Consider the following 26,085-nt stretch of genomic DNA (forward strand, 5'->3'; position numbering starts at 1 on the left):
TGATCCCCAGATTCCTGACTGCCACCCCCGAGTTTTAAATGAAAAAGGGAAACTTTGGCCTCCGAAAGAGGAACCCCAAGTAGGACGTGGTTTCACCCTCAGAGGAAGTGGCTACCAGAGCAGGGGGGCACGGGGGACGGCATGGTGTATGGAGGAGCTGCCAGCTGCTATCCAGTGAGCTAGGACTGGCCCAGTTGGTACCACTGCCTAAAGGGCATCTCCTAGACCAAATGGGTCATTTAAATCCAGAACGGGTCCAGGAGAATGTGACCTTGCGGTAGGCCTGGGAATTTTCTGTTCTGTTTCGGTGTCAGGCTTTAGTCTGGGCCTCAAGCATGCTGAGCATGTGTTCTGTCATTGAGCTATGCACCCTAACTCACACGTTTCTCTGTTTTTTGTTTTTTTTTTTTTTTGAGACAGTGTCTCATGTAGTCCAGGCTAGCCTTGAACTTGCAGTGCAGTAGAAGATAGCACTGATCCTGTCTCTGCCTGCCATGTGCTGGGATTACAGAATTGTAAGCCATACCGTTTGTTTATTGAGTGCAGAGCTTTGTGGCGTGGTAGGCAAGTACTCTACCAACTGAACCACACGCTCAGCCTGGTGGTTTGTTTTGTTTTGTTTTGTTTTTAGAATAAATGTAGTCTGGGCACAGCAATGCACTCCTTTAATCCCAGCATTCAGGAGGCTGAGGCCTCACAGAGTTTGAAGCCAGTCTGGCCTACATAATGAGACTCTATTTTAAAAAGAACACATAAGTAGTGGGAAAAAAATAGTAAACCATGAAAAGCAACAGATTTGATTGTGTAAACCTTCTACTTACTGCTGAGCCCTAGACTGGAACTCTGTAGCACCCCCATCCCTACCCCCGGCCCAGGCTGTGTGGTTTGGGGAGCAGGAAGAATGTGGAAGCCCAAGGTGTGGTGAGGAGTTTCTTGATATGACGTGGCTGTTGCATCCGTGAGCTCACGGCAGCAGTAGGTTGCTTGCACAAGCCCTGCACAAGCTTGGGTCTGCCAGCATCCCGTCGTGCTGTGTGGCCAGAGGCTGCAAAGACTCAGCGACCAGGGAGGGCGAAGAGTACACAGGAATCACTAGGAATTGAGTTTGGATACACACTAGTAATAAGAACATGAAAACATGCATGCAAACATTAAGTGGCTGGATTCTAGTTGTGGTTGGTGACCTAGAAGGGGGAAGCTGGGGGGGGGGGGGATTTGGTGCCTTGGAGTGTGGGTGGCGCACACACCCTGTGTCCTGTTATCTGTAATGTTTTGTTATTACTGTGGTAGTGTGGAGGGGGCAGGGGATAGCTGAAGGGTTGTCATGATAGATATCGTAAGTGTTTAGATAAAGTCATTTATTCATTCTCTGTGTGTGAGTGTGTGTGAGTGTGTGTGTGTGTGTGAGAGAGAGAGAGAGAGAGAGAGAGAGAGAGAGAGAGAGAGGGAGAGAGAGGGAGAGAGAGGTGAGATTTCATGGAACCCAGGCTGGTTTTGAACTTACTATGTAGCTGAGGCTGGCCTTTCACCTCCCACGTATTGGAATTGTAAGCAGGCGCCACTGTGCCTGGCTAGCCAAAGCTGCTTTTAAGCTAATTGGTTTCTGTCTAGAAAGTTTCTAAGAACTGCAGGCTTCTGTTTTCAGTTCTCAGTTGTCTGCCCACTCTTCTTGTTTCTTCTGGGCCATCTGTTGGCCACAGTACAGTCTTTTGGCCCATGGCATGTCCACCTGTGATGAGAGCACCTCAGCCTGGAGGACAGCAGAGTTGGTGGGAGTCCGGCGCCACCTAGGAAGGATGGTTGTGTGTGGCAGGCTTTGCATGTCCTGCTGTGGCCCAGATCTGGCCATCCTGCTTTGCAAACTCCCAGCTCATTGTGCCTTTGCCTTTCCCTCAGGAGAAGGGGCCTCAGAGAAGTAACGCAGCAGGATGCCCCCTGGGGTGGACTGCCCCATGGAGTTCTGGACCAAAGAGGAGAGCCAGAGTGTGGCTGTTGACTTCCTGCTGCCCACGGGGGTCTACCTGAACTTCCAGGTGTCCCGCAATGCCAACCTCAGCACCATCAAACAGGTACGGCCTCCACGTTGAGGCCGGGTCTCACACAGACACAGACTCCCTGGGTGTAACCGTGCTGGTACGCTGTCACTTCTCAGGTGTCTCTACGCCTTGTTTTTTGTTTTCTTTTGACACAGGATCTCAGTGGAGTAGGGTAGACCGGCTGGCCCCTTCCACACTGGAATTACAAAATTTCATACTCGGCATCTTAAGATTTATTCATGTTGATTTTATGTGGGTGGGTACCCACCGTGTGTGTGTCTGGTGTCCACCAGGGGCCAGGACAGGGCTTTGGATCCCCTGAAACTGAAGCTACAGATGGGTTTGAGCCGTCATGTGGGTGCTGGGAACGAAACCCAGATCCTCTGGGAGATCTGCCAGTGCTCTTAACCATGAGTCATCTTCCCAGCCCCTCTCCCCCTTTAAATGTGGGTTTTGCAGGATTGACTCCGGGCTCTGTGCTGGCAGAGCAGGCACATTACCTACCGAGCTGTTATGGGCAGCCCTTTGATGCACATTTTACCAGACAGAATTTCTAAGAATTGTTTAAAAACCTGTGGTTAAAGCTCACTTATCATTCCCAAGTCAGCTTCCCCTTTAGCAGTGTGCGCTTCCCTTCGCTAGCTTACTAGATTACCAGCCAGCTCTGAGGCTGCCTCTCACTGGGCTCTCCTCCCACCCAGGACTCCGTGGTCATTTTTGGAACTGCTCTGTCCACAGCGCAAGGGCCTCATAGCTTATTTGCCTTTAGAACTGTCGCCACGACAGTAAACACCATTGTTAGAAAGAGGTTTGGGTTTATTGAATCATTTTCAGGGTGATTAACTAAGTCAGAGGTTTACACACATCTGGATGGCATTTAGTAGTTTCTGTTTGTGACTTGGGCAGGGCTTGTGCAAACCACTAAGTGTGGGATTTGCTGGGTTATGTTTTGAGCTGCCAAAGGCTGAGAGCCTAGCTCAGAATTTTAAAAGCCATAAACAGAAGCAGGAAAGGTAACTGTAAAAGCAAGGGTCATCTCTATGACACCCCTCCCCCCAAGAGATTTACTTTAATATTGACTTTTTTCCACTACGAAAACTATATAGACACATTAAAATCTAGGAAAAGAAGAACAAGGACATTGGGGCTCTACTTTAGTTAAGAAGGAGCTTGCCTAAAACGTATCTACCCTGGGTTCAATTCCCAGTGCGCAGTAAGCTGCGTATGGTCAGGGGTGTGGTGACACACAGCCGTGACCCTGGCACTGGGAGACTGGCGGTTCCAAAGTTCTGGGTCATCTTCAGCGACACAGTGAGTTCAAGGCCATCCTGGCTCCTGTCTCACAAAAGGAAAGGCAGGCAGGCAGGCTGGTGAGATGGCTCAGCAGGTATGGGCGCCCAGCAGCCCGAGTTTGATCCCAGAAACCACAGGTGGAAGGAGAGAAGCGACTCCTAAATTGTCCTCTGACCTGCGCATTTGGGCCAGTACATATGTCCTATGTCCAGCACCATAAATAAACAAAATACTTGAAAACAGGAAGGAGAGAAAACGGCCTGTGACTGAGCCAGAGGAGACAGTACAGGCAGCACCGCAGTTAGTTCATGGTTTTGTTTTTCAACTAAAAATTTTACATTCATATGTTTACTTGTGTGTCTCTTGCTGTGTGAGCACGTGTTTGCCACGGGGTGCATTCGGGTGGGAGAGTGCAGCTTGGAGGAATCCGGCATCTCCTATCCTGTGGGTTTGCGGCTCAAGCGCAGGCTCTCAGGCTTGGTGGCCAGCGTGTGTACCCGCCCTGCGTCTCACTGGGCCCCCAGCTCGTTCTGTACCTGCGCTTTGAGTCTTGGGAGAACTCTGATGACGAACTTTTTATCTCTCTTTTTTAAAGATTTTTAAAAACTGTGTGTGCGTTTTGCCAAGCCTGTATGTATGTGTCCCCTGTGTGTGCCTGGTGCTGGCAGAGGCCGGTAGAGGGTGTTGGGTCTCCTGAAACTGGGGTGACAGGGGGTTGTGAGCGGCCATGTGGGTGCTGGGAACTGAAGCCAGGTCCTCTGCAAGAGCAGCAAGTGCTCTTGACCTCAGAGCCATCCCTCCAGTTCCCTTGTATCTTTTTAATTTTAATTTTAATTTTTCTCTCTGAATGGGCATTGACACTTGATCTTGGCTCTAAGCTTTATATTCCATTTTGGTACTTGTGCCATGGCCCCATCACTTAAGAACCAGGGGCAGAGAAGGATGAGCTGAGGCCATCCACTGATCATCTGGATGGGTGTCAAAGGTCATCCAGGAACCCATGGAGATAGAGGACCCGTCCCCAGTCTCAGCAAAACCCCTACACCTTGCACAGAGGGCAGAGACCAGAAGTTTATTGACATGGTGACTCTTAGGTGTGAGAATTTTTGTCGTCTTGGGGTCTCCCTCTGCCCTCTGTGGGAGTCCCGTAGGGGCTGACTGCACCCCTCTCTCCCAGGTGCTGTGGCACCGTGCCCAGTACGAGCCGCTCTTCCACATGCTCAGTGACCCCGAGGCTTACGTGTTCACCTGCGTGAACCAGACAGCGGAGCAGCAGGAGTTGGAGGATGAGCAGCGGAGGCTGTGTGATATCCAGCCCTTCCTGCCCGTGCTGCGCCTGGTGGCTCGAGAGGGTGACCGCGTGAAGAAGCTGGTCAACTCTCAGATCAGCCTCCTCATCGGCAAAGGTGCGCGTGCGCGCGGGCGGGGGTCGGCCAGGCTGCCCCCCACCCCGACCCCCGTCCTGGCACCGTGCTGATCTCCTCCCGCCTCCCCAAAAGGTCTCCACGAGTTTGATTCCCTGCGGGACCCGGAAGTGAATGACTTCCGCACTAAGATGCGCCAGTTCTGTGAAGAGGCCGCGGCTCACCGCCAGCAGCTGGGCTGGGAGGAATGGCTGCAGTATAGCTTCCCCCTGCAGCTGGAGCCCTCAGCGAGGAGCTGGCGGGCGGGCATGCTGCGCGTCACCAACCGAGCCCTGCTGGTTAACGTGAAATTCGAGGGTAGTGAGGTGAGCTCACCGCTTCTTGACCCTAGCGATGCTGGCCTGGCTGCTTCATCCAGCCTGCCTTGCCCATGAGGGACCTTCTCTTGTAAAACTCTCCAACCATGCAAAGCCCCAGTTCCTTTTCTCGGTAGCATTAGAGGGCATTTGCCAGGTGCCCCTGCATGCCAGAGGGCTCAGCCAGTTGTCTCACCAGGCAAGTTTGGATTTTTATTTTATTTTACTTTATTTTATGTATATGAATTATTTTGCCTACATGTGTGTAATGTTAGTTACCTCATGCATGTCTGGTACTTACAGAGGTCAGAAAAGGAGGTCAGATCCCTTAGGACTGGAGGTAGAGATGGTTGTGAGCCACCATGTGGGTGCTGAGAACCAAACCCAGGTCCTCTTCCAGAGTAAACACCCGAGAAGGACTGCCCCTCACCAGGCAGAATGACAGAGCAGAGTGGCCCAACGGTGTCATCCGCTTTTTCCTCCTTTCCCTCCCTCTCTCCCACCTTCCCTCCCTGTGTTTCCTGGCTGTTGGTTGCATGCCTTCATTAGTAAACACTGAGGCATGTTGGAGATGGGAGCCCTTTCACAGGCAGCCCCGCCTCTGTGCCCCAGAAACCACAGGGCCTGCAGAGCAGGAGGCTGACACCCTTCTCCCTACAGGACAGCTTCACCTTACAGGTATCCACCCAGGACATGCCCCTGGCGCTGATGGCCTGTGCCCTCCGGAAGAAGGCCACAGTGTTCCGGCAGCCTCTGGTGGAGCAGCCCGAGGACTATGCCCTTCAGGTGAACGGGAGGCACGAGTACCTCTATGGCAGCTACCCGCTCTGCCAGTTTCAGGTGAGCCCTCTGTAGGGCGCTCCTTACCACCCGCAGGTGGCCCCGAGCACCAAGGGCGGCTGGACTCAGGGCCGCTCTTGAGTCCGAGGAGGCAGGCCTTTGTGGTCACCATGAGAGCATCCCTGCTGAACTGGTCCTCTGTGAGCATAGGGCAGGACCCCATCTTTAGGGAGAAGCATCAGGAGGCCTCTCCTGAGAGGTGGCACAGGCAGTATTGGCTTGGGGGGGGGGTTCCTGGGAGCCAGCTGTCCAGGGAATGAGCAGGTGCCACCTGCCAGCAGCTCACCCTGCACCTCTGTCCCAGTACATCTGCAGCTGCCTGCACAGTGGACTAACCCCCCACCTGACCATGGTCCACTCCTCCTCTATCCTTGCCATGCGGGATGAGCAGAGCAACCCTGCCCCCCAAGTCCAGAAGCCACGCGCCAAACCTCCCCCCATCCCTGCTAAGAAGGTGAGAGAGACCCGCAGTCTGCTGGGACGCAGACCTGGAGGGCCGTGGGTTCAGGGGTCCCTGGTGATGAGCGACCACTATTCTGTTGGGCTCTGTGTGGACTGCGGGGCAGCCTCCATTGTCCGCTTGTGGATGGTAGGGGCATGGGGGCCCCTGTGAGTCTGCACAACAGGCTTTCTGATAGAGTGTTGGGGACAGGTGTCCGGGCCTTGCCACCAACCCTGCCTCCCTCCTTCCCCAGCCCTCCTCTGTGTCCCTGTGGTCCCTGGAGCAGCCGTTCTCCATTGAGCTGATCCAGGGCAGCAAAGTGAATGCAGATGAGCGGATGAAGGTAGGGGCTCCAGGGCCAGGTGAGGGGCCCACTGTTTTCTACACAAACAAGGCAGCCGTGGCCGGGGGGGGGGCAGCGGAAGCAGAGTGGGAAGATGTCACACGAAAGCCACCTGACCACATTACCCAGCGTCCCTGCCTGGAGTGGTTGTGAGCTGCTTCAAAACAGGAAGAGGGGAGTGGGGTGGGCCGGCCAGCCAGAGACCGATTCGTGGAAACCAGGCAGAGCCGAGTTCTGTGTATTTGACTTTGGTGTGGAGGTTGTGGGGAATGAAAGAGGTGTCTGGGGAGGTGTGAGGTGCGAGGAAGAGCCCGCTGCAGCTGGCCAGGGTAGGCCTGCAGCATGGACCGGGTAGCTGCCTCATCTCATCCCCTGGGGCTGGGCTTCCTCTGGCTTGAGAAGATAGTGTAGGGCCCCGTGCTCTTTCACAAGCCTGACGTACTCAGTCCTTGACATCCTCTGTCCTCACAACTGCTCCCAGGTTCTAGTTGTAGAATGGGGAGCCCGCTCAGAGCCTGGGTTTCCTTTCCTACCTCCATAATTTTACAGGCTTGGAGGGCTAGGTGCTGTGTCTGGGCTGATCAGCTTCTGGGCCTCCTGGACAGGAAGGAGCCTGTAAAATTCAAATTAGGGCAGGCATCCTTAGGATGTTAGAGCTGTGGGATTACCATCTCCTGTTGTGGAGACAGAGGTCTGGAGTGGGAAGGGACGTGCCTTCAGCTGTCAGTGCAGTCTATGACCTCCCCAGCCCCACAAGGAAGTAGATTCAGACCCACTTAAGAATGAAGACATTTGAGGGGAGGGGAGGGCTGGGGCCCAGGGCCCCTGCTCCCCTTACTCTGTGCTGGCACCCCACCCTACCCCCACCCCCAGCTGGTTGTGCAGGCCGGGCTCTTCCATGGTAACGAGATGCTGTGTAAGACGGTATCCAGCTCCGAGGTGAGCGTGAGCTCAGAGCCCGTGTGGAAGCAGCGACTTGAGTTCGACATCAGTATCTGTGACCTGCCACGCATGGCCCGCCTCTGCTTTGCCCTCTATGCCGTCGTGGAGAAGGCTAAGAAGAAGTCCACCAAGAAAAAGTCCAAGAAGGCGGTGGGTAGGGCTGGCTGGGAGCGGCCTAGGCCTCCCTCTGGGCCCCACGGGCACACAGGCTGAGGAAGGGGCCCGAGGGGGCCTAGACCCCAAGCCTTGCCACCATCATAGTCTGGGTCCCTTCCCCTCTAGCTTGGTGTTACCTGCTGGCCACCTGTGGTCCATCCAGTGGGCTCTGGCCAGCAGCTCCCTGGAGCGAAACTGTCCTCAGGGGGATTAAAGGGCTTGAGCCAGCTGTTGCCTTGAGAGGCTGGGCCCGTAGTCACCAGTTCCAGGACTTGAAGTGACCCTTGTGGGCTGGAGAGATGGCTTAGCGGTCAAGAGTGCTGGCTGTGCTTCCAGAGGTCCTGAGTTCAATTCCCAGCAACCACATGGTGGCTTACCACCCTCTGTAATGAGATCTGATACCCTCTTTGGTGTGCATGAAGATGGCATTCGTATACCTAAAGTGGCCCTTGCCTTGCTGATGCACACTGGAGCTGAGCCAGGTGCTGTGAGTGGCTCCTGGTTCTAGGCCTTGCTGTTTTTGTCACTAGGATGAGGCAGTTGGACCCTCCTCTTGTCTTCCCTTGAGTCTACCTGGGAGTCCTCTCTTGAAGCCCAGATCCCCTCCCCTACTTGGCCTTCTGGTTTGTTCTATTCTGAGACCAGCAAAAGGGGGCCTTTGTGAGTGGCCCTAACCTACCCACCGGTGTCCTTTCCCAGGACTGTCCCATTGCCTGGGCCAACCTCATGCTGTTCGACTACAAAGATCAGCTCAAGACCGGGGAGCGCCGCCTCTACATGTGGCCCTCTGTCCCAGGTAGGCCACCCCCAGGGGAGCCGCCAGCGGGGGTAGAGGTCTCAGAGCACGTGACTGGACACATACAACCCTACCGTCCCTGTGTCCAGATGACAAAGGAGAGCTGCTGAATCCTGCGGGCACCGTGCGCAGTAACCCCAACACAGAGAGCGCTGCTGCCCTGGTCATCTTCCTGCCCGAGGTGGCCGCCCATCCTGTCTACTTCCCTGCCCTGGAGAAGGTCGGTGAAGACCCTGTCCTGTTAGCCAGGGGTTCTCAGCCTCTCTACTGCTGCGACCCTCTAGTACAGTTCCTCCTGTTGTGGTGACCCCAACCGTACAACCGTATTATTTCCGTCACCACTTCATAATTTCGCCGTCATTACGAATCATAATGCAAATACGTGTTTTCTGATGGTCTTAGGCGACCACTGTGTAAGGCTCGTTTGACCCCCAAAGAAGGGGGGATTGCGACCCACAGTTCTAGACTTTTCCCTGTCTGCAGTTCTTTGGAGAGTAGACCTGGCCACCCTGAGATTTGTCTAGAGTATATGCATTATGCTAACTCGGGGTTTCCATGGGCCATTTGAGCCGCCATCGGGTAATGTCTGGTGTGGGAAGGATGCTCCTGGCGTGTTGTAGGTACCTACCTTGGTAAAAGGTAAAGGAAAGGCTAGGTAATGCTTGAGACGGTTTCCGTCAGCTTGACGGGCAGGTGCTAGGTCTGGTTGTAGATGTCCTGGGGTGCTGCGGGGCTGCCCCACACCCAGGACACTGAGGGCCTGACACTTGTTGCAGATCCTGGAGCTGGGGCGTCACGGGGAGCGCGGGCGCATCACGGAGGAGGAGGTGAGCTCAGGTCCTGGGGATGGGGGAGCCTGGGAGTGGGGTACAGGGCTGGAGGCCTCAGCCTGTCCATGGCCCTCAGCAGCTGCAGCTGCGGGAGATCCTGGAGAGGCGGGGGTCTGGGGAGCTGTACGAACACGAGAAGGACCTGATGTGGAAGATGCGCCATGAGGTCCAGGAGCACTTCCCAGAGGCGCTGGCCCGCCTGCTGCTGGTCACCAAGTGGAATAAACATGAGGATGTGGCCCAGGTGAGTAGGGAGGGGAGTTTGTGAGAGGAGCCGGGGGCAGATGGACAGTTGCTGCCCACCGGCTCCCACCTGACCACCAAGCTGTCCCAGATGCTCTATTTGCTGTGCTCCTGGCCCGAGCTGCCTGTGCTGAGTGCCCTGGAGCTGCTGGACTTCAGCTTCCCCGACTCCTACGTGGGCTCCTTCGCCATCAAGTCCCTGCGGAAGCTGACGTGAGTCCCTGCTGGGTGCGCCCTCTGGGGCCCGCAGACTCCCTGCTCTTCCAGAAGGCAGCTTTGCCCCCACCACCCAGAAGAACGTGCTGGGTTGGGGTGAGCCTGGCCTCTGCCTCCTCCTCTGCCACCTGCCAGCTGTAGGCCGTTCACTTTCCCTCCTGCAGGGATGGCGAGCTTCTCCAGTACCTCCTGCAGCTGGTGCAAGTGCTCAAATACGAGTCCTACCTGGACTGCGAGTTGACCAAATTCTTGCTGGACCGAGCCCTGGCCAACCGCAAGATCGGCCACTTTCTCTTCTGGCACCTTCGGTAGCTGAGCTCACCCAGCCTGTTCTCGGAAACCCCTCAGGGCCGCAGGGAAGGGGGACCTCAGGCTGGCTGAGCTCATGTTTCTAGCAGGCTCAGATGCTCCGGCGTCCTGGGTCCCACCCGGGCTGGGGAGGGCATGCGTGGCTCTGGCAGGCAAGACTCAGTACCGTCTCCCCCCCCCCCCAGCTCTGAGATGCATGTACCATCAGTGGCCCTGCGCTTTGGCCTCATCATGGAAGCCTATTGCAGAGGCAGCACTCACCACATGAAGGTGCTGATGAAGCAGGTAAAGCTTGGCCAGGCTCTGCTTGTAGGCTTCAGAATGCTGTCCCCACTGGCCACGCTCCTCCCACCTGTGGCTGGCACCCACCGCTGCCTTTCTCACCATCACCACCAGGGGGAAGCACTGAGCAAGCTTAAGTCACTGAATGACTTCGTGAAGGTGAGCTCTCAGAAGACCACCAAGCCCCAGGCCAAGGAGCTGATGCACATATGCATGCGGCAGGAGACCTACATGGAGGCCCTGTCCCACCTGCAGTCCCCGCTCGACCCCAGCACCCTGCTGGAGGAAGTCTGGTGAGCCCCATGCCCGGCCCCACGGGGGCTCCTCCCACCCTTCTGGCCACAGAGGAGGAGCACCTGCCGACCCCACTCTCTGGCCGGCAGTGTGGAGCAGTGCACCTTCATGGACTCCAAGATGAAGCCGCTGTGGATCATGTACAGCAGCGAGGAGGCAGGCAGCGCTGGCAGCGTGGGCATCATCTTTAAGAACGGGGATGGTGAGCAGGCAGGCCGCGTGCTATCCTGAGGGGGTGGCCCTGGGACCCAAGGGCTGGCACGCAGCGGGAATTCAGAGCCTCCGCCAGGCTTGTGGTCTCCTTTCCACTCCACAGACCTCCGCCAGGATATGCTGACCCTGCAGATGATCCAGCTCATGGACGTCCTGTGGAAGCAGGAGGGCCTGGACCTGAGGTGGGGGCCCATCCTGCAACTGTTTTGCTTCTGGGCCAGCCCTTAGAGTCTGTGCTTTCAAGGGGATCAAAGCTACTGTCACTGTGTCAGTTGGGAAAGGGCTGTTCTCAAGACAGGGAGAGGAGAGTTAGGAGCGGGTGGGGAAGGCATCGGAACATCGGCCTTGCTCCCTCCTGCATTTCCTGGCCTCCTAACCATCTCAGGAAGCAGCAGCATCTTCTCCCACACACTCACCGTCTTGGGTGCCAGTGCTGGAGCCTCTGAGTCCTTCATCCTTCCTCTCCTCCTCACTGCCTTGTGTGTGGCATCCCCATGTCTCCCGTGGACGGCCTTTGCTCACGGCATCTTGCCGTCCCCCCTCCCTTCATCTAGGATGACCCCCTATGGCTGCCTCCCCACCGGAGACCGCACGGGTCTCATCGAGGTGGTCCTCCACTCGGACACCATTGCCAACATCCAGCTGAACAAGAGCAACATGGCAGCCACAGCCGCCTTCAACAAGGATGCCCTGCTCAACTGGCTCAAATCTAAGAACCCTGGGTAGGTTTCAGGCCTTCTCCCTCCTGGGAGGTATGTGGGGAGGGTTGTCCTGGCAGAGATGAGGTAAGAGGAAGGGCTGTGACCATCTGTGACTAGTTGGCTCAGCCGTAGGGCCAGCCTGGATCTCATTGGCCAAGGCGGTTGCTGACGCCCGCATCATACCAAAGTTTACATCCGGCCTTAGGTATTCGACTTCCTCAAGCTCGAGTGGGCTACCTAGGATAGCGTACGTGTCTTGCCTGAGATAACGCAAGTCATCCGGGACTTTTCCCAATCCTGGAGGGATGGAGTCCAGTGAAAGCCTGGAGCCTCGGCATTGCCTTGGCAGCCTTTCCTCTCCTCCTGGCCTCATGTAGGCCAGACTTGGCCTCTTCCCATGGTGCTTATGGGCAGTGGGGGACAGGTTCAAGATCAGGGAGGTATCCCAGGCCTAAGGTCTGGAACAGTGAACGTTCTGTAAAGCAAGCTGAAAGGCTGGACTCAAGAGGAAGAGGAGGAAAGAGACTGGTAGAAAGAGCTTCGGTATGGAGTGGCCTTGACCTTCAGTCTTCCTCACTCAGGGAAGCCCTAGATCGGGCCATCGAGGAATTTACCCTCTCCTGTGCTGGCTACTGTGTGGCCACGTACGTGCTGGGCATTGGTGACCGACACAGCGACAACATCATGATTCGAGAGAGTGGGCAGGTAGGGGGGCACGGGTGGGTGGCTTCCCCGTGGGGCTGATCTCCAGTCTGGCCTGCTGGTGCCTCTGCCCTGAGTTTGGTATCCCAGATGATGCTGGGAGCCCGGCTGGCATCTTCTCTCCCTGGAAGATCCCTGTTCTCCGCTTCGTCTTTTTCCTCCTCCTGGGGTTCCTGGGGTTTGAGTCCTGCTCACACTGGCCAGGGCTCCACTCCCGTGCCACACCCACGGTCCCTCCTTTCTGGCTTCCCATTCCTCCCTTTTCTTCCCTGTCAGCTGTTCCACATCGATTTTGGCCACTTTCTGGGGAACTTCAAGACCAAGTTTGGGATCAACCGTGAGCGCGTCCCCTTCATTCTCACGTATGACTTTGTCCACGTGATCCAGCAGGGGAAGACTAACAACAGTGAGAAATTTGAAAGGTGAGGGCACTGCCTCTGATCTGCCTGGACACGGGGGCCCTGGGTGAGGGGAAAGGATGGAGGCAGCTGCCAGCCCTACTCCGGCCTCCTGCCCTGGATTGCTTGTGGATTGGAATGGATGACCTCCTTGGGTCATGGCGGTGTGTAAAGGGTGTGTGTGTGTGGGGGGGGTGTCTCCTGTAGGAGGCAGGGTGAGGTCAGCCCGAGGAACTAGAGGCTTGGGTATAACCATCACTGAAGCCACAGTTCAGGAGAAGGTGCAGACAGGTCCACTGGTCCGCCTCTGCAGGTTCCGTGGCTACTGTGAACGAGCCTACACCATCCTGCGGCGCCATGGGCTGCTCTTCCTCCATCTCTTTGCCCTGATGCGTGCGGCAGGTCTGCCTGAGCTTAGCTGCTCCAAAGATATCCAGTATCTCAAGGCAAGTGACCTAGTGAGGGACCCTCAAGAGCAACTTGGGCAGACAAGGGTTTGTGTCAGCTTGCGGTTGAAGTCTATCACGAGGGGAAGGCAGGGGCAGGCACCGGAGTGGAAGCTGCAGCTTGTTGCACGTGGCCTGCTCAGCCTGCCCAGGGACCCCACATCGGTCAGGGCCTGCCCCAGGGCCACACACTTTCCAAGGCCTGCCTGGCAGTCTGGGTCCTGGAGGGGCCCCATTTGGTGGGGTCCTCATGCCATTCCTGCTCTAGCAGTGGGGGCTGGTGGGAAGTAATCAGAGCAGTGAAGTTCACTGGGCCTAGATGTGCTGGGTGGCAGGTATGTGGTGACCTTCCTTGGTCTATCCACGTGTCCCTCACAGGAGTCTTCTCTCACGCACACTCCTGCGCAATACATTGTATAAAATGCTTCCTTTCCCACATTTCAGTTTGTGGTGAGTGGAGCAGAGCGAGGTGGTGACAGGCCACAGACCGAGCCAGGGGCATCCCTGAAAGCCACATCACTTCAAGGCTTCCGGCTTAAACCTGAGGCCTTGGGTGGGCCACCTGTGTTTGGGGCTCTGAATAAAAGAACTTAACATCCCACTAGACTTCGGTTGTGCAACAGGGAGAGCAGGGTCCCTCAATGTAGCCCTGCTGTGCTGTCTGCCCAGGACTCTCTGGCGCTAGGGAAGACGGAGGAAGAAGCGCTAAAGCACTTCCGGGTGAAGTTCAACGAAGCTCTGCGGGAAAGCTGGAAAACCAAAGTCAATTGGCTGGCACACAACGTGTCCAAGGACAACCGGCAGTAAGGGGCCCTCCGGCTGCCACACGGTAGTTCCCTCCCGGCTCTCAGCCCTAGAGGTAAACTGTCGGTGCTGGGGACCAGGCACGCCCGGGGGTCAAAGGGGCCCCAAAGCCTGCCCTGTTCCTCATGGGGAAGAACCACACAACCGTCTCTTGTTTACACTCGCTATTTATTTATGACTCAAAATGTTTAAGGAACAGAACAGCCATAGCGGAAGTGCATCTTGGTGCAGGGGAAGGAGACGCTGTCCTCCAGACACCCCCACCCCAGGCCGCACTGTAAGCAGTACCTTGAGGATTGTAACCCAGTCTTCCAACTTGTGGCTCTTGGCCCAGCGAAGACAGCGCTTGGGGCTTCCTTCCCAGGCTCCTAGCGGGCTGCCTGGATCAAGGCCGGCAGTCACCTGGTGCCTCCCACCCAGACAGGCCACCTCGGTCCTCAGCTCACCTCCGCCGCCTTGGGTGGTCCGCCCTGGCGACCTCCACCAACCAAGCCTCTGGCAGCTCCTGAGGAAGCTAGGGCACTGTCCAGACTCAGGCACACTTGTTCTGCACTGCTCAAGTGACCTCTTGGGTATGGGCCACCTCACCTTTTGTTTGCGGGTAAGAAAGAGTGTAGAGACTGGGGTAAGGACCTGGCTGGGGTGAAGGACCTGGCCTCCACTACGGACAGCCAGTGCCAGACCTTGAAACACTCAAGACTGGTGCCTGACTTAGCTCAGTGCGGTCACGAATGAAGACAAAGGCCAGGCGGAAGGGCGTGCGCCACACATGAAGGCGGCGTTAGGAAAGGACGGGACCCGTCTCTCCCAGAGCTGCCTTTCGGGGAGCCAGGTTCTGAGGTGTGAACAAGGGCAAGGCTCAATCCAAAGTGGTCCTGGCATTCAGAGCGACTCTCGAAATGCAGGTCTGAGCCTCCTCCTAGGCCTCCACACCCACCATGGTGGTGGAGCCAGGCACGGACCTGTGGAGAGCCCACTGATCCAGGGTTCGATGTATCAGTGTACCGGTAGCGTTCTGACGAGCCATCACCTCCGTGTCACCCAGAACATGGCTCAAGGAGCCTAGGTGCCAGCTTCCCCATGAGGGTGATGAGCCGAGGCTCCAGCAGCGCCCACTGAGCCCTTAGTCTGCCCAATCAACTCTGGAATAGGAAATCCGTGTCTGTGTGTGTGTCTGTGTGCCATGTTATTTATTGAAAAGAGTCTAGCTGTGTCCCCTGCTGTGGTGCAGATCCTGCTCACGCCCGGCACTCCTGAGTTGGGTGCACGGTCTGTGTACCTGGCTGGAAGAGTATTTTCTATTTTTTTAAGTCATTTCATGTTTCTTTGCGGGGAAGGTGGATTTCCTTTCACCGATGTGGCTGAGACCAGTTTGTAACCTTGATGTGACAGGTAAAGACAGGTTTAAAGAAATAAAAACCTTTTTATGTTCTTACATTCTCGGCTCAAAAAGAAGTGTGGGGGGGAGGGTCTGGGGATACAGGACAGGGTAGAGCTCTGAGTATAATGTGTCAAGGCCTGGGTGCATCCTCAGTACCATAAAACCCACAGCAAATCCTGGTGTTGGTATGGTGGCCCCTTTTAATACCAGCGTTGAGCTTTTTGAGACCAGCTTGGTCTATATAGGAAGTTCCAGACCAGCCTGCCAGGGCTATGTAGCAGACCTTGTCTCAAAAATAACAGCCCCCCCCCCCCAATCTTGACAGAGTAGACCCCAGTCGGGCTAGAGTTAGAACCAGAACTTTATTAGAGTGCGTACACTTCCTGCCCTAGCTTCAATATACACACATCTTAAAAGGATACTGCACTACCAACACATGAGAATGCCTCTTCGTCAGCCTCTTTCCAGCTAAGAAAGCAGCTACAGGGGCGGGACGGGGTGGATTTCACAGACCGCACAGCCGCCAGCATCCTCAGAACTAGCAGCAAGGGCAATTCCCCGGCTGGAGCAGTCTAACTGGTTATAAAGGGCAGGCTGAGTGCTGTGGAGGTTTACACTGCGGTCTCCTCCTGCCTCACCCTAAGGCAGCAGGACCCTCAGCTCCTGGGGTTCAGGTCTTACCCCACCCATCCTGACAGCAAGGGGGCATCCCATGGGGCCTGTGGGGAGAAGAGAGAACAGACTGTTTTGGAACATTCTAGCGCTTTGTCTTTGGGCCTCAGGGTCTTCTTTTGGGTGCTGTCGTGCTCAGGAGCCCGGCCACCTTTGCTGTCCGTTCCCATGAGCTGCAGGATTTCACCATCAGGGAGACACAGAGAAGTAAGCAGAAGCCACGAGGCTGCACAGCCCAGCGGCCAGTCACGGGAGTGTGCGAGACCAGGGGCCTTGGCAACGTCCTGGCTCTTTCCAGCCTCCAACGTGGTGGGGTGCTTGGGTCTGGTCGCCCTGGTAGCACTCAAAGCCGATGGCCCCTGGCCACATGGCTGTACAGAAACCCCAGCAAGGGCCACAGTGACTTGGACCTCTCCATCTTGGTTTCCGGGGAGGAAGGTAGAAGGTAGCAAGGAGGGAGGGAGGAGAGATGAGCTCCTCCTGGGCCTGTCACATTCCTGTCCTGGACTACACTAGCATGGAGGACACGAAGAATCCCAGTTTATTTACAAAATATTAAAAAGTCAGTTGGTCATCTACATATTCACCCCCATTCTCCCACTTTATACATGCACTAGTTTGGAAAAAAATAAAAACTTTTAAAAATAAAGAAGAAGGATTACTGGGTGGGAGCTGCTTTTACCCTCTCGCCAACAGGTCCACTCACTGCAGCTTCTCTGGAGGCTTGAAGGGCTAGTGTCCTCTCCCCTACTGACAGGGGACTCCAGGGTGCCATGGGGTCCCCGTGCTGGGAGGAAGTGCCAGCTCCTAGAGAGACTGCAAGAGTGATGGTGGGGAGAGCAGAGGCGGAGGGCGGAGCCTATGGTCCCACACACCAAGCGCAGGTGGATCTTCAGCAACGGGAGAGGGGTCTGCGGACCTGCTGGCCGAAATGATTTTGTACATCGTGGACCCGTGGGGCTAGGAGACGGCTAGGAGAGAGTTCCGGAGAGCAGGTGCGGAGAGGTGCGTCTTTAATAGGTGAGCGTGGAGTCGTCCCATTCCAGCTGCTGCTGTCGGGTGGCATTCTGGCCACCCCCAGGGCCGCCTTCCTCCTCCTCGCTGCTCTCAGACTCGGCACTGGTGATATCCTCCTCCTCCTCCCCGTCCTCACTCTCCTCTTCCTCCTCCTCCTCCTCTTCCTCCTCACTGCTGTGCTGGTCCTCATATGTCTGGCAAAGAGATGATGGTCTAAGTCTAGCTTCTGGCCCTGGTGGCCACCTTCTAGAAGCCACAGAGAATGAAACAAGCCTAGAGTGTTAAGGGCCAGGGCAGCATGGGGATGCCGCATCAATAGTGAAGCTCTCAGTTCCGTGCCCTACGGGGCGGTGCTCGCTGCTGAGGGATGGAGCTTAGTCCTGCTACACCAGGAACATCTTGGGGTAGAGAAGCAGAGGACACCAGCTGCCTAGCTATGCTAGTCAGCGCAGTCTCTGACTGGGCTTCCTCGTCTGGAGACAACTCCCCCAGCCTCACAGGCCCAACTCCCAGTACACACGACAAGGGCCTCTGTGGTGCTTTGCAGTCTGGGGACCTTGGCACCTACCTCCATGGGGTTGACGGTGATGGTCAAGGCAGAGTCATCCCAGTCCATCTCGTTCTCCTTCCCGGTGTCCTGGTCCCGCATCGTTCGCTGATGTGCGGCTCGGATCCGAAACACGCCCAGAATGATCATGAAAACCAGGAAGCTGACACATACCACAATCACAACAGTCGCCGTGCTGGGGACAACTGCCACGAGATTTGAAGACCAGACACAGCTTTTGTGACACTGTTTGCCCAGAGAACATTCCTACCCTTGGCCTCTAGGTCAAAATAAATGTGCTCGAGTGTTTCGCCTGACCCCACAGACTAGAAGGAAGCAGTGAGCCTGGCTTGGCTCGCCTGGGATGACCCTCCTCCTGAGTGACAGCAGGGGGACAGCTGACAGGCGGGGGCTGCGAGCCACGCTTACTGCCAGGTTTGCAGTGGTACCCATCTGGACCCTGTGTGGATGCCATGGCATTCTGACCCACATTCGTCCCCACAGTCCTACCTGCAAACGGGTGGGGACTGGCCAGGTTGTGACCAGACAGGTCAACGAAGGATCGGTGCTCAGGGTGGACGAACTGGGGCTGGGCAGCCATGTGATTGGTGTGTTCCACGGGGTTGGCTGTGTGGATCACATTCACCTGCAGCGGAGAAAGAGCCACGTGGTGCCCAACGTGTACCTGACAGGGTCAGCCACTAGCAACACCGTGCTGCTCCGGGCCAGGAACAACCAGGGTTACTCCAGTGACCAGAAAAAGATAAAAGTGAGAAGCTGTCAATGTTCTCACACGGTGACACTGTCTCACCTCCCAGAAACAGCGCTTGTCTAATTCACAGTGTAGTTCATAAAAGAAAACATTTATATCAGCATAAAGAACAAACCCAGATCACGTGGCCAGTGCTTGGCACAGAGCACCCCCCTCACCTGGACACGGACAGCACAAATCGCCATTGGTCGCTTTCCTCCCCAGCCACCCTTTGGCTCAAGTAAAACACTCACTGGCATTCTAAATTTAGTCTCTGCCCACCACTGAGGTCACAGTGGTGGTGGTGGGGTGTACAGTGGACCGCTCAGAACAACTGAGTTCACTCCTCCAGACCACAGACAGGCTGGGTGGCGATAAAGTCGGCTGCAGCGGAGGTGCCGAAGGGGTCGGAGCAGGCCGCCTTGTCCTGCAGCCGCTGAGACCTCACAGTGATCTGGCCCAGCTAGGAAGACCTCCCTGGGGGCTCCCTCCCCACTCTCCCCATATGCTCTGTCACTCACTGCCCTCCAAGGTCCCCCAGCCTGAAAGTCTGCCCGGCAGCAGACCATAGTGTGGACATTTGCCACCACGAATGTCTGGAGCCGTGGGACCAAGGGTCAGAACGCTTGACTACTGGACTGCTGGCCTTCTGGGTGGCACCCTGGACTCACCTCCACCTTGAATTCGTTGCTGAGGTAACGACCATTTAGCTCCGAGCAAATGAGCTTGAACTTTCGGTCCAGCAGGGACCTGGTATGCCAGTTCCGATAGCGCAGGAGGTGCAGGGCCTCCTCGTAGCTTGCCATGGCGTCCACACCTGCAGGGTGGTGAAGGTGAGTGGCAAAACTGGAGCCCAGGCTGGCCCAGGCTGCTAATGGCAGGCTCCTGGGTCAGCAGAGCCAGTGGCCGCACCCTCGGTGGCTTTCTGAGTCCACGAACCAGCGAAAGCAAAGCAAGCGTGGGCATTCCTCCGTCCACTCTGCACAAGCCCCCACAGTGCACAAGCACACTGCTTGAGTCCCCGCTCCTTGTGCGGAAGAGTGCTGGTGAAGAGAGTGCTCCTCCACATCCGAAGGTGGGCGAAAGCCTTCATCTGCACCTCCCCCCCCCCCCGCCTCCTCAGCTCCCACCCTCACCTGTGAAGACCACGCCCAGGTCAGAGTGGCTCACTTCGATGCCCTTCTGCTGGAGGCGGGCCACATCCACCTCCAGGCTCTCCTGCTCGGGGTTCAGCTCCTCCCCTTCCACGGTGACCTCACACGTGTCCAGGTCATGCACAATTTCCTCCGACACCAGGGACTCTTGCACTGCAGAAATAGCAGAGGATATGGGTGGCTCTGTCAGTCAACCCCATCCCCAACCCCTCATAGACAGACAGAAGCAGGGAAGAGTCCCCTTGGAGACTTGGGGGCCAGGAGCGTAGGCAGTGCTGAAGTACATAATTAGCATACTGAAGGCCCAGGTCCCAGGCCCAGAATCAGCTCAGTCAATAAATAGCACTTAGTGATTAATGGGTATGATGAGGACAGTCTTCCTGTGGGCTAGCCCTCAAGCTACATCTTAAAACATGTCTGACCAAAAAAAGACTCCAGCTTTGGCTTAGTTCCAGAAACAGACTCAAGTACTGAAACATTAAAACCTCCAAAACATGACAGAAAAAGGGCCCAAGAGGGCAGGTAGTCAAGGCAAGGGAGGCAGGCACAGCCATTACCTGTGGGGTCCTCGGCCCCATCCCCCTCAGGCTCCACTTCTCTGGTGATGGTGCTGATGATTCGAAGCTCAGGGAAGAGGGAAACGCCCTCTGGGCTCTCGAACTCGGAAGCTGCCCGGGCAAAATGGTGGACCCCACTCAGGCTGATCTTGGGTTCTTCTGGCTGCAGAACCATCACGTACCCTTCAACTGGGGGCACCTCAATGCAAGCCGCCTCATTAAAACACCTGTCGGAGAAGAGGAAGATGGGGGAAAGAAGGCTGAAGGCTTTGAGGGCTGCCAGAGGGGACAGACGGCGGCCAGTCCACACTTCACACTGTGGTCAGACGACATTTATCAAGTGAGGCTCACCTTCCCTGAGAAGGGGAGGCAAAGAGGCTTACAAATCTCCAGGCGCACACACACTTGCTGCCCAAATGTCCGTGAGTGGAAATACACTCATTGCTACGTACTTGATCGTGCTGGTGATCTTGAGCCTGCGGATGCCTGGTGTGGGGAACTGCCGAGAGTTCAGGTAGGAAACGTGCTGCATGGCCTTATCCAGCTCCCCAACATCGTCTCCCTCCAAGGTCAATACCGCCCGGCTGGAGCTTGCTTGGATCTGAAATCACCAGAGCAGAGGGGAGGGGAACACTGTCTCAACTGAGAGGAGCCAAAGCCGAGAGGCAGGGAGTGGTCAGCCGGGGCTGACCCCTGAGAAGCTCCCGAGTCCTCACGAGCGAGACCCTCACAGGTGAAGGCCCTTCACCCACCTCTGCCTTGCCCTGCAGGGGCCCACTCCTAGCGGGCGAGGCTGGGAGGGAGGTCCCGCGGGCTCCTACCTGCACGCCTCTGCTGCCATCTTCGGGGGCCTGCAGCTCCAGCCCCTCCTTGCAGGTGTACAGACAGTCAATCACCTTCTTCTCCGCCACCTTCCCAGCGCGGACTGTGAGGCCAGCCAGGTTACCTCGGAAGAACTGTGTCATGTGCAGGTCACCACCTTGGGGATGGAGGAGTGAGGGGTCAGGCTTGAGGCCGACAGGCTCCTGGCTACCTCCCATGGCTGTGTTACCGGTGGTGGCGGCCAGACGGATGGACATGCAAGTTAGTTCAGACCACACCCTGTTAGCCTTGCAATCATGGAAGCGCAATGAAAAATTAAGTTGTTCATGATCATGCACATGGCCTGAAGGAGAGAGGAGCATGGGGGAGGGGCCCTCGGGAGTCCTTACACGGCTGGTCGCTCCCTGATGGTGGTGGCCAAGGCAGTACCATCACCGAGGTGCACAGACACTGCCTGTTCAGCCACGACCACCTGCTTGGCTGAGCACACTGTGGGGCTCTTTCCCTAACTGAGGACACAGCAGCAGGGAGGGGGAGATAGACGGGGTCACGGCACAGCAGGAGCTCTGCGACACTTAGTGTCTAAAAAAGCCTTCCAAGTCTTCTAGGGCGGTTTGTGCGTGCATGTGTGTGTGCATTACCCACTTGTATGAATATGTGTATCATGTTCGTATGTTGGGTGTATGTGTGTGCATGTGTGGGGTAGACCTGTAACTGACTCTGGGAATCTTCCTCCACTGCTCTCTACCTTATTCACTGGGGCAGGCCTCTTGGTGAACTCGGAGCTTGCCTGTAGAGCTAGTCTAACTAGCCAGCTTGCTCAGGGAATCCCCATCTCTGCCTTCCAATCGCTAGGATTACAGGTTGGCTGCCAGGTTCACTTGACGTGTTTGTGGGTGTCAGAGATGCTGAGCCATCCTGGCTGTCAGGGAGCCCTTCTGTTGAGTTCTGTCTCTGAGGATAACAGGCAGGGAAGAGGACGGCCCTCGCAGACCTCCATAAAGAGCCGTGAACCTCAGCTTGCCTTCACTTAACAAAGGACAGGGCCCTGGTATGGCAGGGCACGGGATGGCTATTTCTGTTTAGAATTTAGTATCCATCAGGACAGAAGGTGTAGAAGCTACTTTTCCTGTCAGGTGGCTCAGCTACCACCATGAAGGGGCCTCCCAATCCAGCCTGAGGTATTTCAGTGGGAGCCTCATGCAATGGGTCTGGGAACTGGAGATACTAAAACCCTTACAAATGCAGCACTTGGGGGGGTCTGTCCCCCTTTCACAGGGCTGACAGGGGCAGGAAAGGAAGTCCCAGGAGGCAATGGGGAAGCTCGATGCAGGCAAGCAGCTGAAATGGTTTCCAGGATCAAAATGCAATTGGCCCATGTCATGCGACTTGTGGAATGAATCAATGCCTCATCTTTAAAGGAAACACGATAGTGAAATGGGGGCGTGTGGGGTGGGGGTGGGGAATCCAGCAACCTGCAGAGGCCATAGGCACAGGCTCAGTCTCATTGCCACTTTCGGCTCCTGAATACTCTGGAAAAGCAAGACAGAGAGCAGAAAGGACCGACAGGTTAGGGCCTTCACACTGGACCTCACAAGCCAAGTGCTGGGGCGGCCGAACATGGATGGAGAGAACAAAGTCCCTTCTTGGCGTCTGGCACAGTTCACCCAGATACAAGCCTGCACATCATGACCTTTCCCAGATGCGCCCCCTCCAGTGTTTCATTTGTGGTTTTTCTTTTATACCCACATCACCTATTCTTTCCTGAACACATATCAGTTCAAAGAAAGACAAAGAAAAGCAGGCACACAGAATTCGTTAATCATCTAGCCCACGTTACAATGCATTCCCAAGGAGGTCTGGCCGGGAATGGTGCTGGAGCAGACGTAAATAAACATTCATCTCCTGGACCGACTGATATCTTCTTCTCTCCAGACAGGGAAGCAGAAGGCACAGACAAACTAGGAGGGTTTGTACCAGAGTCTGGAGTGTGGTACATTAAACATGTGAGTCTGTACTTTCTGGATTTTAAATGACAGAGAAAAGAGGTTAGGAGAGAGGCTGCCTGGCTAAGGCTCTCACGCAGAAAACAGCCCACAGCAGGCCTGGGTGCTCACCAGCCAGACTCTACTGCTGCCCAGCGGGGTTCAGAACACAAAGCCCTGCTGGTGGACACACCCATGGCAGAGCACAGAACGCACATCTTCTCTATCGCCTTGCAGAGGAAATGCCCCCTTTGCAGCTGTTTGGCAACGCTGGCCACCATGGTCTGCTTGAGTGCCTCCGAGCAACAAGGGTGGTGCCATCCTGGGGTGAGGCAGGCCCGGGGAGCCGGCTGCACCTCCACGACCACCCACTGCGATCTGACACAGAGGTGCTGCCGCCGCCAATGACCCATCCTCCCCAGTGTGAACCAGCAGGGAGGGGGGGTTCACATTCACTGAAGGGCAAAGGTCAGCTTCCTCCATGTAAAGCGAACTTTAAACAACTGGTGCTGGTAGAGGCTGGAGAGATGGATCAGTGGTTAAGAGCATGAGCTGTGCTTCCAAAAGATCCGGGTTCAATTCCCAGCTCCCACAGTGGCTCACAACCACCCATAACTCTGGTTCCAGGGCATCTGACATCTTCTGGCCTTTACAGGCACCAAGCATGCACATGGTACACAGAAGTACATACAGGCAAAAATACCATAACACAACTTTTTTTTAATTAGGAAAAAAAAAAAAGATTTTTGTGTTGGTTTGGTGTGGAAATTGCTGTCAGGTTGAAAAAGCTGAGACAGTTGAAGTCCAAAGAGAAAAGAGAAAAGCATTTGCTATTTGCCGGCAGTGATACCGTGATCACAGGATGCAGGACAGCACAGGGTGGCCTATTTAGCCAAAACAACGAAACAGAAGTTTCATTCAGGCTTGTGCTTGTGTTTTTTCTTATGGTACATTTGAATTTAAGCCCCAGACACCAGGCACCAGCTGAGATGCCTCCCTTGCAGCTCAGGCTTTGAGCTTCACATCTCATTTTCTCACTGGCATTGTACAAAGCAACAGACAGTGAGCCTGGGGACCGGCTGAAGGGGTTCACCTCAGTGTGCTGTCTTACTCCTCTGTATCTGAAAAAATTAGACAAAAACTATGAAATTCAAATTCTCCTCAAGTACACAAACTTGTCTTGGGAATCAGATTCGTTTATACTCTTCTAAGTAAAAGTAAAGGTACTATCACATGGGGAGAAAAGTATCTAAACTCTCGTCACCTAACACGAGGTGATGGTGCTGTGGCTGGAAATGATGTAAGAGGCCGTCGGGTACATGAGTCAAAGGAGGGTGCGTGACCCTTGGAACAGACTCACAGCTCTGGAACGTGGACAAGAGCGGTTAATGCTCATTTCCACTAACTTACTTCCTTTGGCTATAAACCCAGCCACACGGGTGGTACCTGTGACCCCGGCACCAGCAGCATCATGGTGTCTGGTATCACCGCCCAGCAGAGCAGGGATCCGCAGACCGTCTCAAAGCCCTTCACCACCTTCAAATTATACTCTTTCTGCCCTGCCTAAAGCTGTTTCTCGCCTGATAATGGGGCACCGTGGGCATCACTACACAAGTTCACGGAGTCAGTCCTGTATGTTGGCCACTATTTCAACTTAACTGGCTACCTAAGATCCCACAAATAACCAATGAATTGTTTTAGGGGTTCAAACCAGGAAGGCTACACCTCTTGGGGAAATGGTCAGACCTACTCTGGTGAGTCACAGCATGGGCTCCATGTATGTGCACTGGCTTTTTAGGTTCAAATCCCAGCTCTGTGTTAATCAGCTGGATGATGCTGGGCTTGCTCCTCCCCTGAGACAGTGAGTAGGCGGAAGCAGCAGACAGCCTGCTGCCTGGCAGACACATGGTGGCGCTGCTCTGGCCGCAGGGATCACCCCTTGAGCAGAGCTTCAAGAGTCCTCCCCAAATGTCCCCTCACTCACCAGGTTCCTAGCAAGCTGTCAAGGACTAAGGACTAAGGACAAGGCCTACAGGCCGGACACTTCTTTGTCCTTTGCCTTTTTGTGTCTATGGTTCACTCTTGCCTCTGGCTTTGCAGACACCAATAATCAATAAACAGATTGATTGCCAGGTGTGGGGGTGCATGACTATAATCCCAGCACCCCGGAAGGCAGAGGCAGGAGGATCTCTGTGAGCTCAAGGCCAGTGTGGTTTACAAAGCAAGTCCAGGACAGCCAGGGATATACAGAGAAACCCTGTTCTCGAAAAACTGAAAACCAAAACAAATACAATGAAATACACAGACTGATTTGTATGCTAGTTTCCCTCTGCGCTGTCACTGCTCTCAGGCTCAGGAAAGGTGATGGCAGGCTGTTGTCCACACACATCTGTGTAGCCTCCCCTAAAAGGCTACACACAGATAAAGGACATGTGGGTAGAGATTAGCCACTCTGAGCCCTGATACAGTGCTGAAACAGTGAGGAGACGTTATTTAATTCCCGGGCTGGGCGGCGGGAGCCCAGCGACTGTTACCTTGCCAGCAAGCTCCAACCACTAGCTGAGTCTCTATTTTGGCTGGATGAAGCGGGTAGTCCTCCGTCACAGAGAAGGGCTCATGAGAAACACCGTCCACATACAGAGTCACGCTTGGGAATTCCACATTGAGGACAAAGTGGTGCCAGTCCTCATCACAGACCTAGCCAAGGCAAAGGAAGACACGTCACCAGCTGCTCAACCAAAGAGCCCCGAGCACCAGCAGGACGTGGAGAATGAGTCATGCACAAGAAACGACTTCCTAAAAAGAAAAGGATTTTAAAATACCCAACAAGAAAGTATCCCGCAAACATGTGGCCGGAAAGGGGTAGGAAAATCTCACCATCTCTCCAGCATCTCAGACCAGCATTATCACCGCAGGCCATAACAAGGGGCTGCACTTCCCCACTGTTGGCATGGCAGCACAGTTTCACTCAGAGTAGATGGACATGTACCTCCTGGGTCAGACTGTCAACTAGCCATCCCCCCTTTCCCCTTTTGTGAGGCAGGGTTTCACTACGTCGCCCTGACTGTCCTGGATCTGGACTGGGACTCAGCCATCCACCTGCTCCTGCCCCTGAGTACTAGTCATTCATTTTTGGACCAAAACAGTAAGTATCACCGATCTCAGGGAAAGGCGAATGACACTGCACGGATGT

At 55.3% G+C, this 26,085-nt stretch overlaps 2 protein-coding genes across 15 annotated transcripts in view; one reads left to right on the forward strand and one right to left on the reverse strand.

Annotated features, from left to right (window-relative positions):
* Pik3cd (phosphatidylinositol-4,5-bisphosphate 3-kinase catalytic subunit delta) overlaps positions 1 to 15,443 on the forward strand; it is a 47,961-nt gene extending 32,518 nt beyond the window's left edge. For 5 of the 11 annotated variants that reach the window (XM_060379042.1, XM_060379044.1, XM_021662709.2 and 2 more), the window contains 22 exons: positions 1,897 to 2,069; positions 4,507 to 4,735; positions 4,829 to 5,058; positions 5,710 to 5,889; positions 6,194 to 6,343; positions 6,585 to 6,674; positions 7,548 to 7,766; positions 8,472 to 8,568; positions 8,658 to 8,788; positions 9,345 to 9,395; positions 9,475 to 9,642; positions 9,724 to 9,854; positions 10,022 to 10,165; positions 10,352 to 10,451; positions 10,563 to 10,741; positions 10,832 to 10,944; positions 11,059 to 11,137; positions 11,510 to 11,677; positions 12,238 to 12,361; positions 12,635 to 12,780; positions 13,070 to 13,202; positions 13,872 to 15,443. In XM_060379042.1, the coding sequence (XP_060235025.1) occupies positions 1,929 to 2,069; positions 4,507 to 4,735; positions 4,829 to 5,058; positions 5,710 to 5,889; positions 6,194 to 6,343; positions 6,585 to 6,674; positions 7,548 to 7,766; positions 8,472 to 8,568; positions 8,658 to 8,788; positions 9,345 to 9,395; positions 9,475 to 9,642; positions 9,724 to 9,854; positions 10,022 to 10,165; positions 10,352 to 10,451; positions 10,563 to 10,741; positions 10,832 to 10,944; positions 11,059 to 11,137; positions 11,510 to 11,677; positions 12,238 to 12,361; positions 12,635 to 12,780; positions 13,070 to 13,202; positions 13,872 to 14,009 (3,141 nt within the window). In that variant the 5' untranslated portion in view covers positions 1,897 to 1,928 and the 3' untranslated portion in view covers positions 14,010 to 15,443. The remainder of the gene's footprint in view (positions 1 to 1,896; positions 2,070 to 4,506; positions 4,736 to 4,828; positions 5,059 to 5,709; positions 5,890 to 6,193; positions 6,344 to 6,584; positions 6,675 to 7,547; positions 7,767 to 8,471; positions 8,569 to 8,657; positions 8,789 to 9,344; positions 9,396 to 9,474; positions 9,643 to 9,723; positions 9,855 to 10,021; positions 10,166 to 10,351; positions 10,452 to 10,562; positions 10,742 to 10,831; positions 10,945 to 11,058; positions 11,138 to 11,509; positions 11,678 to 12,237; positions 12,362 to 12,634; positions 12,781 to 13,069; positions 13,203 to 13,871) is intronic. The other 6 variants (XM_060379045.1, XM_060379049.1, XM_060379050.1 and 3 more) reach the window with 6 other exon arrangements.
* A 287-nt stretch (positions 15,444 to 15,730) lies between these two features.
* The window catches only part of Clstn1 (calsyntenin 1), a 58,064-nt gene continuing 47,709 nt past the window's right edge, over positions 15,731 to 26,085 (reverse strand). For 2 of the 4 annotated variants that reach the window (XM_060379052.1, XM_060379051.1), the window contains 10 exons: positions 25,427 to 25,589; positions 22,383 to 22,439; positions 20,907 to 21,064; positions 20,538 to 20,686; positions 20,086 to 20,312; positions 19,511 to 19,681; positions 19,046 to 19,191; positions 18,134 to 18,269; positions 17,645 to 17,829; positions 15,731 to 17,270 (listed from right to left, as the gene is read on the reverse strand). In XM_060379052.1, coding sequence (XP_060235035.1) covers positions 17,073 to 17,270; positions 17,645 to 17,829; positions 18,134 to 18,269; positions 19,046 to 19,191; positions 19,511 to 19,681; positions 20,086 to 20,312; positions 20,538 to 20,686; positions 20,907 to 21,064; positions 22,383 to 22,439; positions 25,427 to 25,589 — 1,590 coding nt within the window. In that variant the 3' untranslated portion in view covers positions 15,731 to 17,072. The remainder of the gene's footprint in view (positions 17,271 to 17,644; positions 17,830 to 18,133; positions 18,270 to 19,045; positions 19,192 to 19,510; positions 19,682 to 20,085; positions 20,313 to 20,537; positions 20,687 to 20,906; positions 21,065 to 22,382; positions 22,440 to 25,426; positions 25,590 to 26,085) is intronic. The other 2 variants (XM_060379054.1, XM_060379053.1) reach the window with 1 other exon arrangement.

The sequence above is a fragment of the Meriones unguiculatus genome, chromosome 3 (assembly GCF_030254825.1).
Source record: "Meriones unguiculatus strain TT.TT164.6M chromosome 3, Bangor_MerUng_6.1, whole genome shotgun sequence".
NCBI classification, from domain to species: Eukaryota; Metazoa; Chordata; class Mammalia; order Rodentia; family Muridae; genus Meriones; species Meriones unguiculatus.